General features: G+C 38.4%; 2 protein-coding genes and 1 long non-coding RNA gene across 5 annotated transcripts; 1 reads left to right on the top strand and 2 right to left on the bottom strand.

The window, feature by feature from the left end:
• Window positions 1-119: 119 nt before the first annotated feature.
• On the top strand, window positions 120-3,943 carry LOC149037264 (uncharacterized). Of its 3 annotated transcripts, none has more exons than XR_016181125.1 (4): window positions 120-402; window positions 1,370-1,661; window positions 2,126-2,230; window positions 2,623-3,943. It is a non-coding gene; the product is annotated as an uncharacterized LOC149037264 (long non-coding RNA). The 3 variants fall into 3 exon arrangements; XR_016181123.1 differs by having other exon boundaries at window positions 2,123-2,230; XR_016181124.1 differs by having other exon boundaries at window positions 2,103-2,230.
• On the bottom strand, window positions 3,284-8,747 carry LOC113673225 (major facilitator superfamily domain-containing protein 6). The gene is made up of 3 exons (XM_089187546.1): window positions 8,606-8,747; window positions 4,809-6,262; window positions 3,284-4,479 (listed from the first exon to the last, which is right to left on the bottom strand). Exons 1-3 carry the CDS (start codon window positions 8,689-8,691, stop codon window positions 4,271-4,273), a joined length of 1,749 nt encoding a protein of 582 aa, XP_089043672.1. The 5' UTR covers window positions 8,692-8,747; the 3' UTR covers window positions 3,284-4,270.
• A 5,680-nt stretch (window positions 8,748-14,427) lies between these two features.
• LOC149037263 (uncharacterized) lies at window positions 14,428-16,166 on the bottom strand. The gene is made up of 3 exons (XM_089187545.1): window positions 15,715-16,166; window positions 15,072-15,248; window positions 14,428-14,736 (listed from the first exon to the last, which is right to left on the bottom strand). Exons 1-3 carry the CDS (start codon window positions 15,862-15,864, stop codon window positions 14,674-14,676), a joined length of 390 nt encoding a protein of 129 aa, XP_089043671.1. The 5' UTR covers window positions 15,865-16,166; the 3' UTR covers window positions 14,428-14,673.
• Window positions 16,167-17,317: the final 1,151 nt, after the last annotated feature.

Here is a 17,317-nt window from a genome sequence, read left to right as displayed (position 1 = left end):
CCCTGAAATTTAACTGTCAACCGTCAAAGGCCTTGAAAATGAACAGTCATTGGTTCAAAACCTTTCTTACATGACGCTTGGTGAGGCATATACCACAATAATAGAGTTAGTCATTTAGCATAACCCGGATGCGTCGCGGCTGCGGTGATTTGGCGCGCGTTAGAATGGAGTGTTGAGTATTCCCGCTATTGTCGTTAAATTTATCATGGCTGTTGGTGAGAATTTTTACAACTTCTCAACTTCCTTCTTTCCGTGATGGGTTAAAAGTCATTCAAAAGGTTCTTTGGTTATTTCTACGCCTTGTGTGGCAAGCTTTTGTTTTATGTTGAAGGCTTTGTCTTGATAGCATGGATACAAGCGTGCCTATCGCTACACTAGCTGGCATCACGAGCTTCACCGATTGTAAGTTTTTTTGGGAATTTTTTTTGCAGAAATTATCTATTTTACTGTTCTTTTTTTTCAATTTGTAACATGATAATTCAAGTGGTATATGTGAGTCAAGGGAACGTTGAAAGAAGATGGACGAATGAGTCGGAAATCTCAAATTTTCGCTTAATTTCTTTTTAACATGAGGCGCATTATGCCCAGTTAACCCTTTACACCCTAACATCAGTATGCATATTCTCCATACTGCTCTCTATACATTTCTTACGGTGCTGACAAGGAGAATTTGTTTTCCAACCAAGAGGTTCCTCCTTGGTGATCATTTTCTTTCTTCACATGACGTTAATGTGTGAATCAGGAGTGATATTGTGGAGAGAAATTAGATGCTAGTCACTCCAAGGGTTTAAAGGATTAAATACGAAGCAACAGTACACAGGTGTTCGTTTTATATTCACTCTTTACACCTTAATGTTAGTATGCATATTCTCCTTAAGGTGTTGACTTAGAGAATTTGTTTACCAATCAAGAGCTTCCTTAGTTAGTTGGTGATCATTTCCTTTATCCTTGTGACCTTATTGTGTGATTCAAGGATGACTTTGTAAGGAGAAATTAGATGCTAGTCAAAGAGGGGTTGGCTATCAGTCAGAGGACATACATAGGGTAGTGTGAAAACTGGATTGTTTTCATTACTGCGACTTGTTGCATAAGTTCAAAGTTCAAACCAACTAACCTTGTTACCAAGGCTGTTACTTGTGGAAGAGAAAAGGGAAAAGTTACATTAAAAAAATGCAGCATTTTTTTTAATTCCATCTTTTTGTGGAGTGTTAGACATATAGTCTGAACTTTGTAAAAATTACTTTTAAACTTTTCAAATCCAATTCCCTCATCTTTATTAAACAGCAAACAAAAGGTTTTGACCCATAAAGACAAATGTACATTTGCATGTGGTTGTAGTTTTCACCTTTAATTTTCCTCTTCACATTAGGAAATATGTATGCTGTGGGTGGCTGTGATGAGAGTAACTTCTAACTCAACAGTGTGGAACATTACTACCCATCAACAAACACATGGTCATTTACAGCACCCAGGACCACTTGTTGCAGCAGTCTGTGTGTGTCAAGTTGCCGTGTGCTGTATGTGATTGGTGGAGTGAGCTATGTTGGAATGTTGCTTAACACTAGAGAGTATCTTGACCCCATGACAAACACATGGAACAGTGCTTTCAATAAGATTTGAAGAAGGTGGCTACCATGGTAAAGCACCTGCTGGAGAATAATGTATGAAACAATTTTCCTCTTGTTATTCCATTACTGCCATTTAGAATAAACTGGCTTCAAACAAAGTTTTCGGGGTTCAACTTCTGTAGATGATTATTAAATATTCCTCTCTTTTGTAATAATTGGTTACCAGATTGTTTTATTTCTGATCAAAGTCTTCCATATGCTGCCATGCAAGCCTGCTCCCTGATTTTCAAGCAAAAAATCCTCTGTAAGGACATATGGTTACTGGTTACAGAAATTTGAGTTAGTATGTTCTTAGAAACTCATGTTCTTTTTTGCTGGAAATGTATGAAATGTATGCTGGAATAGATGAAAAGAAAATATAAATCATTTTTAATCAAAAGTTGTTTATAAGGAAAGAAGATCTTTAGGTGTTTAAGATCACACTTTGTGAGTTTCCTCGAAAGTTTCTAAAGTATACTTGACGATTCACAACAGAATACCCATTGGTGCTCCAGCAGGTGCCAGGTCTTATTGAAAGCACTGATGGAGGGCAATTGCCCTTATACATTACAAGCAAGCAAGTGCATCAGGAGCAGCAACAAATGGGAAGATCTATGTCATTGGTAAGCTATGTTTACTTAGTGTCTGCATGTGCAGCTCTTGGTCAGCTGTTGACCCATTTAATCCCTTAGAGTAATAGGAATCTAATTTCTCCAATAGTATTACCCATAAATCGAATGGTAAGGTTATAAGAATGATAGGCATCTAATTTCTCCTAATAGTATTACCCCTGAATCAAACATTAAGGGTATGAGAGTGATGGAAATGATCACAAACTCAGGAAGCTCTTGATTGTTAGACAAGTTCTCCCCATAAGTACCACAGGAAATGTATAAAAATGGTGTGGAAAACTTGCATACTGGTGTTAGGATGTGAGGGGTTAGGATTAAAGTATTGTGAGATGTCATTTAAAAATTCATGCAATTCAATGTGATTTCATTTCAATTTTTATAAGATGGCTGGGATGGTTCTGTTCATCTAAACAGTGGTGAGGTGTATGACCCTGATATAGACCGGTGGTCCATGATTGAACCTGCTAGCACTGCCAGATGGGATGGTGGGATAGCTGTAGAGAGTGACAAAATCTACTTTGTTGGGGGATGTAACAGGAATGCATTTTGCACCTTGGAAATAGAGTGCTATGACCCTGAGAAAGACAATTGGAGTAAGGTAGCATCCCTGCTAGTTGTGATGCATGGAATTCGGTGTTGTACCATTCAGCTTCCGCACAAGGCATGCACAGAAGTAGATATACATGAAGGATATGATATATTCATTGAGGCGAATTGTTATCTCAGCAATGACAATTTGATTGGCCAGCAGAAAATGAATAATTTTGTTGTATAATCAGGTAAGGGTAGGCAAGTGATTGTTATGTGCTAGAGAAAGGGCCCCTTCACTTTTCTCCTCGCTGTCCCTGTCCCTGAAAAGCTGGATATGCCCTTGATAACTGTGTAAGAGAGAATAATTTTTTAATTTAATTTCCAATTGAGAAAAAAAGAAGTAATGCAGATAGTTTTATGAAGGCAGCCCTGGTAAAAATTTAAGCATACTGAGCTTTTTCCAATGGTGAGCAGCAAATTTTAAGTGCTGACACATAAGAAATTAAGGCTCTATAAGATCCTTTAATTTTTTATTCCTCACTTATTTTTAAAACTTCTTTTACCCCAAACAGTTTATTTCAATTAAAAAGTTAGAGAAAACGCAATGTTGTATTTAGGGTGGGAGGTAAGGGGAGGGGAAAATTCCACCTTAACCAGATAAGAAAAAGAAATGCGAGTTAACCCGTTAACTCTCATAAGTGACCAAGACAGAATTTCTCCTCCGATATCAATACAATATCAAGCAGACAAGTGATGAGAATAAAGAAAAATTTTCATTAGGGAATTATTAGTTTGATCCAATACCAAATTCTCCAAACTAACATCACAAGAACTATATGGCAGTCAGTAAGGAGAATTGCTGATGAGATCGTTAAGACTTTTACTACTCAGTGTTGTCTGTGAAGTTCATAATTTTTGGAAAAATAGAATTGAAAAAAAACCATGGAATTTCACTGTTTGTTAAATTATGCATTATTTGATGAATCCATTCGATATTACTTACTTTTAAAAGATACACGTATATCACTAAGTACCTCTCCTGTATAGCTACTTTTTGATATTTTCCACATCTCAGCAGGTTGTTAATATTGTTCAAAGATATAATTTAATAGGAGTTAAATTAGATGATGAGTTTAAGTGATAATCCAGTCAAAATAAAAAATTGAAAAATAAGTGGGTTCCAAGTTCACCATTCGTGATTTAACTTACAATATGCCATCAAGTAAAGTCTGTACCCGAGCCTGTTGGCCCACCAGGCCGGAGTTAATCCTGGTTTCCACGTAGCATGTTTGGTGGATGGTTAGAAGAGGCCCGGTGGTCTGTAGTTTAGCTCCAAAACTATCGGTCTTCTCCCTCGAAACGATGTACCTCAGAACGCATATTTTTCACCGAGTGTTTCCTATTTTTTGAGTGAAATTAAAGAAGTGCGACAGCGTGATCCATCAATTTTATTTTAGATGACATAGTGTTTACTGTAAGTCCTGTGACCTGCATAAAAAGTCATTCCAGCAGTTTTGTTTTTTCTTCTTTTTCGTTCTTCTTGAGGCAAAAATATGTAACTTGGTTGACGACAAACAGCACTAATAGTACAGCTTCACCCAAAGCAAACAGCCGGAATGCCTCTACGGCGCCAAATGCATCGATGAAAAAGCCGCACAAGGCAGTTCCAACGCCGAAACCCACGCCGAGAAACAAAGAGTTAACCCCTCCTACGAAGATAAAGAAATGCTATTAGTGTCAGTTCAAAAATAAACTGCGTAGGGCCAAACATTATTTATTAGCCGGCTGATTTGTATAACATTTTTTTCCGGCGTGAAGCTCGTCGGGGTAACAGAGGTTTCTGGGATTTTCAGGGGGGACAGAGAGGGGAACAATCGTCGCCAACAAAGTATGAAGTTTGGCTTTCTTTTTCGCAGAAAAAAGAGTGTAAAGACAAAGTCTCTGGGGTTTTAACTTATTCGTTTACAAGCCCCTGCTCCCCTTTCTGAACAAGACCATGGGGACCTGGTAACGAGAGGGAATCCTCTTTTGTTCTCACCTTGCACTGTGTCCGTCAGATGATTGGGTGTTACTTCACCAAAGTAACTGATCAGGCCTGTAAAACCAGTTACATAAGCGGTGTAGGAAATAGTCTCAAAAAGAAGCATGAGCCATGGGTTTTTCATGAGAGACATTCCCTCAGACCAAATGAAAAACAGCATCATGGAGAACACAGTGATTCCAGAGTAACCAGTCTTCTTCACACACATGCTTGTGAAGCCCAGGAACACCACACTAACCGCAGAGCTAGTCATCCGTGAGAAACCAAACACCAGCGTGGCGATGGTAACGTCTAAGGTCTTGGTGTACCAGAACCCATACGTTCCCACAACTCCATCAAAACAGCCAATCAAGAACGTCATGACAATGAAGACGAAATTTTGATATCGAGATAAGAACTCAAATAAAGTCAAAGGCTTTCCGTTGCCATTTCCTTCGGTGTTGTCGCTGTGCTTGATCGTTTGATCTCCCAGCTGCGTTACAGATACTAACGAAGCCATAGCCATGATAGAAGTGACAGCGAAGATAACAGCAAAGTTGTCTTGATACTCGCCACAAATCACATAATGGTAATGAGTGACCAATACAGCTGTGGTGGGAACAACAATAATGTGCCCAATTGGGCCCCAGAGACGGATCTTGCCAAAATCGCGGCTATTTTCCCCAAGGTAGTCCACAATTTCAGAATTAGCCAAACCAAATGCAGGAGAAGCGAGGAGTTCCCCAACGAATACAATGAACAAAAATATGAGAAATATGGTGTCGATGTCTTGCGGGTTTTTTTCTAAGATAAGGACATGACCGCCAACCAGAGGTGCCTGCCTTGGAGTGCGCCTCTTTATCGGTGGTAGAGAACGTCTTGAGGTAGACTGTTCCAGGATTTCAGGTTTTTTTTCCTCCCGACGGAAAAGGGATTGCAAAGCGTGGGTTTGGTTACGGTGATTCGTATTCTCGTTCGCTTTACTCTCGACATGAGACTTGATCCACTCGTCGTTAGGATGGGGGGAATTCTTGCCCTCTTGAGGCGTGATAATGCGACGCTTGTTTTCATCCAGGTTCTTTCCCAATTCCACTGAGCACTCATCGTGTGTTCTTCTAGGAATTAATGACACTAGTGGTATAATAGCCGTGGACAGAATGCTCATCATCAGCAACGCACGGCGAATCTTCCGCTTACTTGCCATTTTTCCAAAGATGACCCCACCAAGGGAGTATGCCACGCCCCAAACGGCTCGTAAGATGCCGATCTGAGTCGGAGACAAGCCAAGCTGTTGCCAGTAGACTGGCATAAAGAATAACTTAAAGCTAAAGCATGTCTCGAAGAAGAAGTAAAACGAACTTAATGCAATCCTAGTTCTGTGCTGCGAACAAAATTCCGAGATGCAAATTGACTTTTTCCCGGGTTCTTGTGAAGGAGTACTTGACATTTTTCTTTCTCTCTTTGCTAAATGCCTTAGACAAAGTAAAAACAAACAAACAAGCAGCTTAAACAATGCTTCTCAACGTTGAAGCAGATGGCCATTCTGTGACTGTGTAATTTGGAGAGGTCAATCAACAGTTATTTTCGTACATTTAGATTATGTAAAACAGCTTATATATAGTGCAAACGGTATATGAAAACTATGTTAAGATGTACATTTAGTATAATAAATAACAGGTTAAAACCATTAAAATATGTTCAGTTATTTCCCATGTGTTTAATAACGTTAAGGTGTGACGGAAATCTATTTTGTAATTACCGAGTTTAAGTAAAAGACCCGGTTGAATTTGTCTGAGTTATTAGCCGCTTTTTCCTTTTTCCTTTCATGTCAATACCGTGGCCTCTGACCACTTCTAAGAACGAACGCTTTACGAGGTGTAAAAGCAGAGAATGGGTAGCAAATGGGTTATCGAAATAAGACGAAAATTCCCCTAACAAGTTTGCTGGTTTGAGGAATTTTCGAACACTCCTTGTTCAGTTGATACTTTCTTTATTTCCTTTCTTAAATCTCAATACAACATGCTAGCTCGGGTGTTGGAAACTGTACGATACGTTAATTATTCTTAATTTGATTGACATTTATAAGTGATTTCGTTTATACATAACCAAACAACATGTATGCGGCACGTGTTTATCGCCCCATATATGGCACTGTTCCACGTGCTTGCAACGAGACGTTGAGGGTGTGTTTCCTTCGAATAAGCTGAGAGTTGTGAGTGGGAGTAAACCGAAGCGTTGTAGTAAAATCGTTAAATCAAGTGAATAAATCGTGAGTTAATAAGGAAGCGTGGTACAGCTTTTCACGTTTTCGATACGAGGTCTAACTCATCTCTCTAGGAGAGTGTTGGTCTACAGCTTATAAAGGTGACAGTTATAACTACCTGTCAATATTTGACCAACATCACTATTTCTCACTTAATTAGCCTGCGAATCATGTCGAATTACGTGAAACAGTTTACTAAGTATGTACCTTCGGTTTCTTGATTCGACTTTCTGCCTAAAATTTCATACTTTTGCGGGTAACATCGGCCAAAACAAAAACAAGATTGATAATATAAAAACTATAAAGGACCCACTGCGTAGATTAGAATAACACTTAAAAAGATAACTTAAGAGAAAATAGCCCTTGAAGTTTGTTACATAACAACAGAATATACGGAGAATTCTAGAAAGAACGGCTTATCCAAGGTTCCGCCCCCAAAAGAACAACCATCTGTTCATATAATTCAACTGATCATAAATTCAGTGCGAAAGATCAAAAGAATAAGCTGTGTACACCTTTAATCACCTTACAGAAAGAGGTGTTAAACGTACTAAATTAAGAACTATTTTCTTGATCGGAAGTTCGACATGAAATTAATCTAAAAATGAGCCTTCATTTCATGCAGTTCATGTTGAATTCGTGATAGGTGAACAAGCAAGGGCCAATTCGACAAAAACAACAAAACTATACCCCAGCAAATGTTTTACTATAATGTGTCAGAAAAAAGTAAATTCCTACAAAGCGAAAAAATAACAATTACTACACAGACATACTACCTGAAAGCCACTGCAAAAGAAATTAAAGAAAACGATGAAAATAAAGCTGCTTACCAAATACAGAAGATAACTAGGGTTAGCGATTGGGAAGACCGAGAAAAGGAAAAATCTACTTCTACGAACACTGATTACGGATAGGCACAAAAAACTCTGGTAAAAAGAAAGGGGCGTGACAACAAACTAGATGACTAAATTTACATACAGCACGTAACAAAAGGGCGTAATGAACAAAATACCGAAGAGCAAAAAAAAAGTACACGATAAATGGAAAAATCTGTCTCGACAATAGGAGAATATGCCATAATCATAATAATATTTATAATCGCTAACAGCTTCATATAAACTTTTGTGAAGGATCTTATGCTGTGAATATACATCAAACGTCCCTGTAGAACTGAGTTCGACACGTATTTGATTTTGTTGTTGAAATTCGTCAACTCATCAGAATTTGGCAAAAAACGCAGTATGAAAAAGCGGTGGTCACAGGCCCTACTGTCACTCTGATCTTCAAAAACAGTGCTGTTATGTTCTATAGTTCTATACATGCATCACAACTGTAAGTCATCAAGACCCTTGCAATACTTAAATCAGTCACCTCATACTCCGGACGCTAGTTTTTCAAACAAGAGATATAACGTCTCCTTGACCAACATAAGGGGAATTCTCATCTCAACCCGTTATTCTTAAAACTAATAACTTCATGACTCGATGGGTCGTCTATAACGGTAAACAGCATAAATATAAGGGCTCCTGCCTACAATAAGAATGAAACTCACCTTGGCACCCACAGAGTAATTACTTTTGAGCGTAAGGATGAAAAACGTCGCCAACTAAGTGAGTCGGGCAAAAACGTCCTTATCATGCTTACAAAGCATTTAAAAGAAAGTGGTACGTGTACGTCGTATCACATTAAATTTTGAAACGCCTCAGGAGGTTTGTTGCTATAAAGAAGCAATAAGCCTATTTTTTTTTGAGGGGACGTCCCAGCGTGTACCAAGCGCGTTACAAAATGATATGTCTTTGTGCTGAACTCAGAGGAAATTTACCGCGTATGGTCGTATTTAATTTTTGGAGGCTCTTGCTGGAAAATTTTGGTGCCATTAGCTGTGCGAGAGGCATAAACAACAACTAAAAATCAATTCTTAACCTGGGCTGATACATATAGCAGTAGAGGAAGTTTGTTGCCTCGCCACGCGCCAGAGGGCGTACAGGGGTGTGAGTGACAAAATGAATTCAGTTCTCAAACACACACTTTACCGCTTAGTCTTTTTATTGTAGCTCCATCGCTCAAGAATCTTTCAATACTTGAGGCTAATTGGTCTAATCCCTTGGCGTGCTTTAGGAGGTCTTCGTATCAAATTCGCACTTGTTCGTCTTGCGTCGCAAATCGCCCTCGGGCCTTGAATTGAAAATTCGAGCGTGAATCCAAGTTTTTAACTTTTTAAGCTTCAAGAACTCAAGAACTAGATGAAAAACAGGTGAAAATGATGAGTGTAGTGGATAAATTTTCACATGCCTTGCAAATACTGTTTACATGCCCTCCACATGGCTAGTGTTACATGCATATTAAATTTTGATGTGCATGTAATCAGTCACCCCGTTTTCCGGAAGATAGTTTTCAAAATATGAATAAATCACCTCTACGTAAACGACAAAAGGGGGACTCTGATCTCAACGGATTATTCTAGAATTGGTCACTTCTGGACTTTAAATACACGGGTCTTTTAAAACGGGCTCCTGCTTGCAGAACTAAACTTCGTTGGAATTTTCAAAGTTAGTTTTACAGAATCTATGGATGAATTTATTGTTATTTACAAGGCACGCTGGGGATATGTACAGAACATATCGAGAACTTGGAGGGTCAGACAAAAACGCGGTGATTATCGTTACAAAACATCTAAAGGAAAGTGGTACGTGTCGTTCATATCAGTTTTTCAAATGCCCTGGGGTTTATTTTTTTGGATATGGCATTTAGCATATTCAAGTTTTAGCAACAGCTGGTATGCATTAAGCGCACTACACTTTTAATGCAGTAAATTGTTGTCAATTTGATCAGGTTGTCAAATGATTTCGAGAGCAATTTGGCACAAATATGCACGAGTAACTCTTTCAAAGACCAACAAAATTGCACAGACCCAAAGGGCAAGTGAAATTTATGGCCGAAAGAAAGTTTAAAGTCTGGTGAAACAGTTTTTGCTATCCTTTTCCTCTAAACTACTCTTTTCTTTACTGGAATACCTCTCTCTTACATTATATTACTTGAAAACTGGATTTCTCTCAGCTAATCAGAGTGAAGACATTTTTTCTAGCTTACTATTACAGTCCAAATGATTGTCTCCGCAAGAGAAGAAATATGGTCGGCAATTAGCAATAATAAGTAATAGTAAGCAATAGAATAATTGTTAGAATGAAGTGACTGTAGCCGAGCATACAGTTTATGTTCTTAATTGTATTTCCTTCAATTTCCTCAGTGTTACGTTTGTTTTTATATTCGTCGACAGCCTGACGTTGAAAGCGTGACGGCAACGCACCTTTAGTTTTGAGGTTACGGGTCCCTGATAGACCAAAATTGCGGGTGTACTTAATAGCAATTTAGGGCTATTGGCTGTTTCGTTTTAATCTGTGCTCCCCATAACCTTCCGGTGGCTCTCATTTTTGCGGTTCTCTCTCTCTCTCTCTCTCTCTCTCTCTCTCTCTCTCTCTCTCTCTCTATCTCTCTCTCTCTATCTCTCTCTCTCTCTCTCTCTCTCTCTCTCTCTCTCTCTCTCTCTATCTCTCTCTCTATCTCTCTCTCTCTCTCTCTCTCTCTCTCTCTCTCTCTCTCTCTCTCTATCTCTCTCTCTATCTCTCTCTCTCTCTCTCTCTCTCTCTCTCTCTCTCTCTCTCTATCTCTCTCTCTCTCTCTCTCTCTCTCTTACTGTGTTTCAATTTACATGAACTACTATATTTCCTTATACTCTTGTTGCGATTGAATTTTCGTCCCAGTTTTCGTGTCTTATCACGTTGAAATTAGTCTTTCCCCGTTTTGACCAGCAATTGCGCTCGCTTCTGTACTCTAGTAAAAGGTCTTCTCTTTGAGTTTGCTTAGTTTGTCACAGTTTCTTTGTAGAAAACTTGCAATTTAATCTTACGGCTGAGTGTTTTGTCCACGTTAAATAAAGTTATCTCTACATTTCTATCTTTTCGACGCTTTGCCATTCGCATTACTCGTTTCATTTTTTCATTTGACATGTCTTCCTCGTCGTTTCCATCTGAGCCTCTTTTTTTCTCTTCCGTTTGCAAAGCATATAAAAAAGATTTAAGTTGGCGTAATGTTAGCCTAAAGCTGTTACAAAGTTCCGCTTTACGTCACATTTACATTATGTAAAGGCAAAGCTTTACGCAGTTTTTACGCTATGACGTAAAGCTAGAGTGATAAGACTTCCCTAAGAAGTGCAAAGGTAGTGTAAAGTAGAGATTTACGCCAGCTTTACCTATACACATAAATGAAGAGTATAAGCGTCGTCAAGCCAAATTTACTCTTGGCGTAAAGTCAACTTTTTTCTTGAGTGTTGAGGAGCTGTATAAACTGCTTACTTATTGTGAAAATTCAAATCCTATTAGAACAGAAACTAAACATGCAGCTTTACTTTATATGACTTAAGGGAAACATGAAAGCAAAACTGATTAACTGGTTGCCCTCTTTTAGAGTCTGATTAAAAAGTTGTTTATTAGGAATAGGGACAGTCAATCCATCAATCAATCCAACTGCTGTGTTCACAAATGAATATAGGGGGGTAAGTTTCTAAGAAAACTGTGGTGCTGCGTCGGTGGGAGAGTATAACAGGTAATTTAGTGTTAACAACTGAGTTGAAAACGTAAATTGGCCACCATAAAGAGTAAAAAAGCTAAGTTTACTCTTTACGGTGGCCAATTTAAGTTTTCAACTCAGTTGTTAACACTAAATTACCTGCTGTGTTCACAATCTTGTATATTTGTCATAAAAACATGCTCTCGTGCATGCATGCATGTAATTAACATTTGAACATTTCTTAGGAATAACATGTAGGACATTATTTGTAATCTTTGTCGTATTTGAATAATTTTTCTGAAATAAAATCACAGAAAATGAAAACCTTGTTTTAAAAATATCAATCAGTTATATAATTATTGAGAAGGCAATAAGTTCAAAAATTTGAAAACATTATTTTTATATAATTTGAAATATGAAAATTTGGAAACAATTGAAAACAATAAGATAACTGAAACATTGAAAATTGAAACTTTGTTCTGATATCAGTAGTCAAGATGTGTACATGTACAACTGAAAATTTTGCTCCAATCTTACTTGAAATATTGTCAACAGAGAGAAAAATTAAAAACCTGTTCTAATATTTCTATTGAAAGTAAGCATATTTAAGAATTATATCTATAACATTGTTCCGTTTCACTTACTGCAGTAACATTAATAATGAAAATTGAAATTTTTGATCTCTTATATCACTACAGAAAATTAGTGTTACAGAAAATTGTAAACTTTTTTCCCACAAAATACATGTAAGCAAACCTGTGATGAAGCAATACAACCGCCCGAAAAACTCAACTATCTTTAAAACTGTTCCAAATTACACAGGCAGGCATCGAGAGCAAAACTATGAGGAGGTGATTTCCACACGTGTTAGTGACGTAAGCAAAATAATGAAGACCGCTGACCGGAAATGACCTTCTGATTAACAACAAGTGAATAGATGAACGAAATTGATCTAAATATTTATTATACTGTTCAGAATATTCCACAAAACCTTATAGAATTGATGAACTGGTGAAAAAGTTCGCGATCGCCTACGAGCACTGTCCTTTTTTTAGAGTTAGTATTTTTCTTTTTGGAAGTCTTGGGGGTTAAATTGGTACCTGGCATCAAGGAAGGAGCTGCAGTTGAAGGCAGTGCACTTGGGGATGGGGTTGCCACTACTTGATGATCTGTCCTGTGGAGGGAGGGGGAAGCCACTATTGTTTAGCAGGTTCCGTAGAATGGGGTGACCATTGTTGGAAAACTGACACCGGTAGTTGGAAGAGGGTTTCGGGAAGTGAGGGAATTACTGATGTTGAAGGACGGGTGCTGAGAGATAAGGTGGTCATTGTTTTGGGACTGGTACTTGTAGAAGGCTGATGAGCTGGGGTAGGAGGGTTACTCTTGTTGGACAGGCTCTGTGGGACGTATGGCGGCCGAGTTTTAGGGGATGGAGTTGTGGTTGCTTGAAGTGGAGTGACAACTGCCTCTTCAGATCTGACTGCCTAATCCAGACCTCTTATGGGCTGGTATCGTGTTGATGGCCTTGCATGGGCCCGTCTTGTCACCAGATTCACCCTTGCTTCTGGACGAAGGCTCCTGATGTATACATCATCAAGGGCTTTCTTGACCTGTGACTGTCTAGACCTTTCCACCGGTGACTTTTCCACAAGATACCTAGTAAGGTGCCTTTCTCCATTTTCATCCTCAGAAAGGTCACTCATCCGAGCTAGGGTAGGTCAAGCATCCTACGGCCAACCCCACCATGGCCTTTTTCTCCTCTGACCAAAGCATGTTTCTGAGGGATGCGAGTTTCTTCTAAATTTTCTAGGAAATCAGAGAAAGAACACAAAAGTCAGCAATTGTACTATCTAACTAGAGATACACGCAAACTTTATACTGAACGTAAATCTGACTCTTCAGCCTATACCTTGATGCAAGCTTTACGTCTGATGACGTTAATCTACCTTAATGCGCCTTTACGTGCATTATACTTGAAAACTGACGTAAAGTTGCTAAACGAACTTTACGCAGATTTACGCAACTTTAATTTACCGTAAATCTCTTTTTTATAATTGGCTGTCTCATTCGCAGTCTCTAGATTCTTGTGTTAATAGAAAGAATTCTTAAAGGGCATGTAAACCCAAAAAACGTTCATTTTCTTTTCACATAGATGTTTAGTAAATATATCAAGTACACCAAAGGTACCATTCGTTTTTTCTCAAAAGTCCATTTTCACTTTGTAAAAGCTCTTCCAAATTCGAAACATTCGCCATCTTGAATGGCGCCATCTTTCCTGTGACGTCACGGGTGGACCCTACAAAGTCTTGTTTTATAATCGCGTGAGGCACGAAGGAGTCTTTTCTACAGCCGTAGTCGCCGGTCTTGTCATGATTTTTTTACTTACAGTTTGCTTCAATATATTCAATTTTTTTCGTAATGGTAAAGCGTTGTGTCGTCCAGTTTTGTACTGATTTAAACAAAACTGGGCATACAATGCAAATATTTTCAAATGACGCAAATTTGAAGCGACAATTTGTGAAATTTGTATAAGTGAAAATAGCCGATTTCGTCGGCTCGACGAAATCGGCTATTTTCACTTGGACAAATTTCACAAATTGTTTGTAGCAGTAATTTTTCTTCCTGGTGCTGTACCGAAGATTCAGGCCTTACTAGAAGCAAATTATTCGGAAGCGTAAAAACGACCCATACAGTCGGTAGACGACGAGGATTCGGAAGTGGCCGATCGAACTGAGAAAGAAGTTGAGCTCTTCAAAAGTTAGAGGTCAACGGAGACAGTACAAAATCGATTTACATGAAAACGTTTCGTTAATTAAACAACGATAGCTTTATTGGTTCTCTAAAAACATCTTTTTTCTCATCTAATGAAAGATTATGGGGAAGCCAGTTGTTCGGGAGCCAGCGCTGAGCCCATAAAAGACACTGACTCCTCTGATCCTTTGCCTGAATTCGAAACACGTATCAAAGAAAGAGAATTCGTTGATGTCAGTGTGTAATAACGTGATCTGGAATTTTGTTGGTTCGATGCAAAGAATTCTATACAGGATCCCATAATCAACCCTTATGTTGTATAAGAAAATCCATGCCAGCCCCACTTGGTGCTTCCTTTGAGAAACCCTGCAGAGAAACAGCAGAAGAATTTGTGTCACGATTTTCACAGCAGTGAAAATACATTCAAAGGTCAGTAGGACAATATTCATCATTTTGAGTACAACTTAAAAGATCCTGATTTCAGCTAGCAAAACTATCTTTTCAGTATTTCAAATCGAAGCAAACACAAACAGGGTTGGATAATTATGAAGGCCTCACAAGGAAATGTATATGGTACAACTTGTTTATCGATAGAAATGCTTCGGAGATGAAGGAAAGCAATACATAGATATCTCATAAAGAACGGGCATAACCTCCAGTGCTGTAAGACATAAATAACTAAGATCTGCATTAACATATACCTTTATTTCTCTAAAAGGTTTGGCGGTTTTAATCCAGTGTAAGGCGATCCAAAATCCGCTGGAAAAATGTTTCGGATATTGTTTAACGCACAAGATGGCACAGCGACCCTGAAGTGTTTGCCGAGATATTCCCAACACCAACGAATAAGCTATCTGTAGGCAATTTAGCGAAATTTCCTGCCAAGAAAGAAGCGAAAAACAACTAGCTCTAGTATTGTATTATTAAGTCAAATCGATCTCAAAATGTAACAAAACAGATGAAACAGAAAACATTTAGCTTACTCGTTTCCGGTGTGATTATCTGTGCCTTGCTGCTGCCTGTACGCGCACTTGGCCGTCTCCAGCACCCAGAAATCAATGCAAATTGACTGAAAACCTGGATGCTCAGTGATACAACTTATCTAGGTTTCAGGCCCTTGCTACTCTACTTTTTGCCACAATTGCCCGATTTCTGTACAACAAACACTTTCATGAGTTGTCGGCATTGGTTGACAAGTTCCACACTCGCACCTTTGATAATTTTATATAAAACACTCTCAGAAGCTCAAGTTTAAAAAATTTCTGTTGCATTCTTTTAGATTGTACCCTCGCTTTATTAGATTTTCATGTCAAATACAAATAAATCACACAGTAAATTAAATACCAGTCTGAGTTTCCGAGACGGTCGCATCGCTGTCGACATATTCTGTACCGTCTTCGTGCGGATCGCTTCAGTGAACCCTACGCGGCTCATATTGTTAAGAACGTGGCCCAGACTCTCCTGAAGATTCTGGATTATCCCCATTGCTGTCATGTACTAAGCTTAAGGCATTCGAGTCGCTATCTTCTGAAAAAATATCTTCCAAACTACCGCTACTTACACGAACTCCCACACCAGTTCTATTGGGGAATATGTGTTGCGCAATATTTTAGTTCCACCGCTTACGTCACGACTTCTCGCTATTGTTTTTACCGGAAATGGAATTTCAGTTGAAAATGCCGATTTTCTCCTAAAATAAGTCGAATTGGACAAAACGAATTTCAAATTCGTTTTCTACGCCACTTTTTACACAGTATAAGAAAAACATTTATTTTTGGGTTTACATGCCCTTTAAGCTCATTTACCCCGAGGGTGGAGCGGTTTTGATTCAGTGTCGTAAAACCATAGCCTAAGTAACCGTTAAGTAACGATCAAATTAAAGAGAATCCCAAAAAGTGCACGAGATACATACGGAACAATAGAATGAAGAATGATTTTAAAAGTGCGCGAGACACTTACGCAACAATCCGATGAAAGAGAATCCTAAAAGTGCGCGAGACACTAACGTAACAATCAAATAATAATCCTATAAGAGTGCGCGAGCCACTAACCTAACACTCGAATGAAAAAATCCTAAAAGTGCGCGAGATACTAACGTAACAATCCATAGAAAATCAGTCCTAAATTTCGCGTCATAATAACGTAACAATCAAATAAACAAGTGCGCGAGATACCAACGTAATAATCAAATGAGAACAATCCTAAAATAGTGCACGAGATGCTAACAAAACAATCCGATGAAAGGGAATCGTAAAAGTGCACGAGACACTAACGACAAACAAATGAAAAAAAATCCTGAAAGTGCACGAGATATTAACGTAACAATCCAGTGAAAGTCATTCCTAAAATGCGCGTGATGATAAGATAACTTTCGAATAAAAGAGAACCCAAAAAATGCACGAGATGCTGAAGTAACAATCGATTATAACTCAATCCTAAAATGTGCGTGAGAATTGCGTCATTTTTAAATAAAGGAGTATCCTTAAGATGCACGAGATACTAACACAACCATTCAATAAAAGAGAATCCTACAAGTGTGCTAGATATTCCAACGTGGAACAAGCAAATCGAAGACAATCTTTGAGGTGTGAGATATTAATGTAACAATCCAATGAAAGAAAATCATAATCTCGTACCCTGATCATACTTTGCAACTGAAATGTTGTAACCACCACGAAAGTAAGAGAATCCTAAAGGTGTGCGGGTTACTAACACGACAAGCCGATGAAAAAGAATCGCAAAAGTGCGCAAGATACTAAACATAACATTCATTATTCATAACAAAAAAAACCATAAAAGCGAAATATTAATTTAACTCATAGAAATATATCTTCCTTGTAAATAGCAACTGTTGAAGGCCCTGAAATTTAACCATCAACAGTCAAAGGCCTTAAAAAATTAACAGTCCTGGATGACGCATTGTGAAGCATACACCACAAAAATAGAG

This window comes from Pocillopora damicornis, chromosome 11 (assembly GCF_964200805.1).
Source record: "Pocillopora damicornis chromosome 11, jaPocDami1.2, whole genome shotgun sequence".
NCBI lineage: Eukaryota > Metazoa > Cnidaria > Anthozoa > Scleractinia > Pocilloporidae > Pocillopora > Pocillopora damicornis.
The sequence above is the reverse complement of the archived record's forward strand: the minus strand, read 5'-3'. Positions and strand labels throughout refer to the sequence as shown.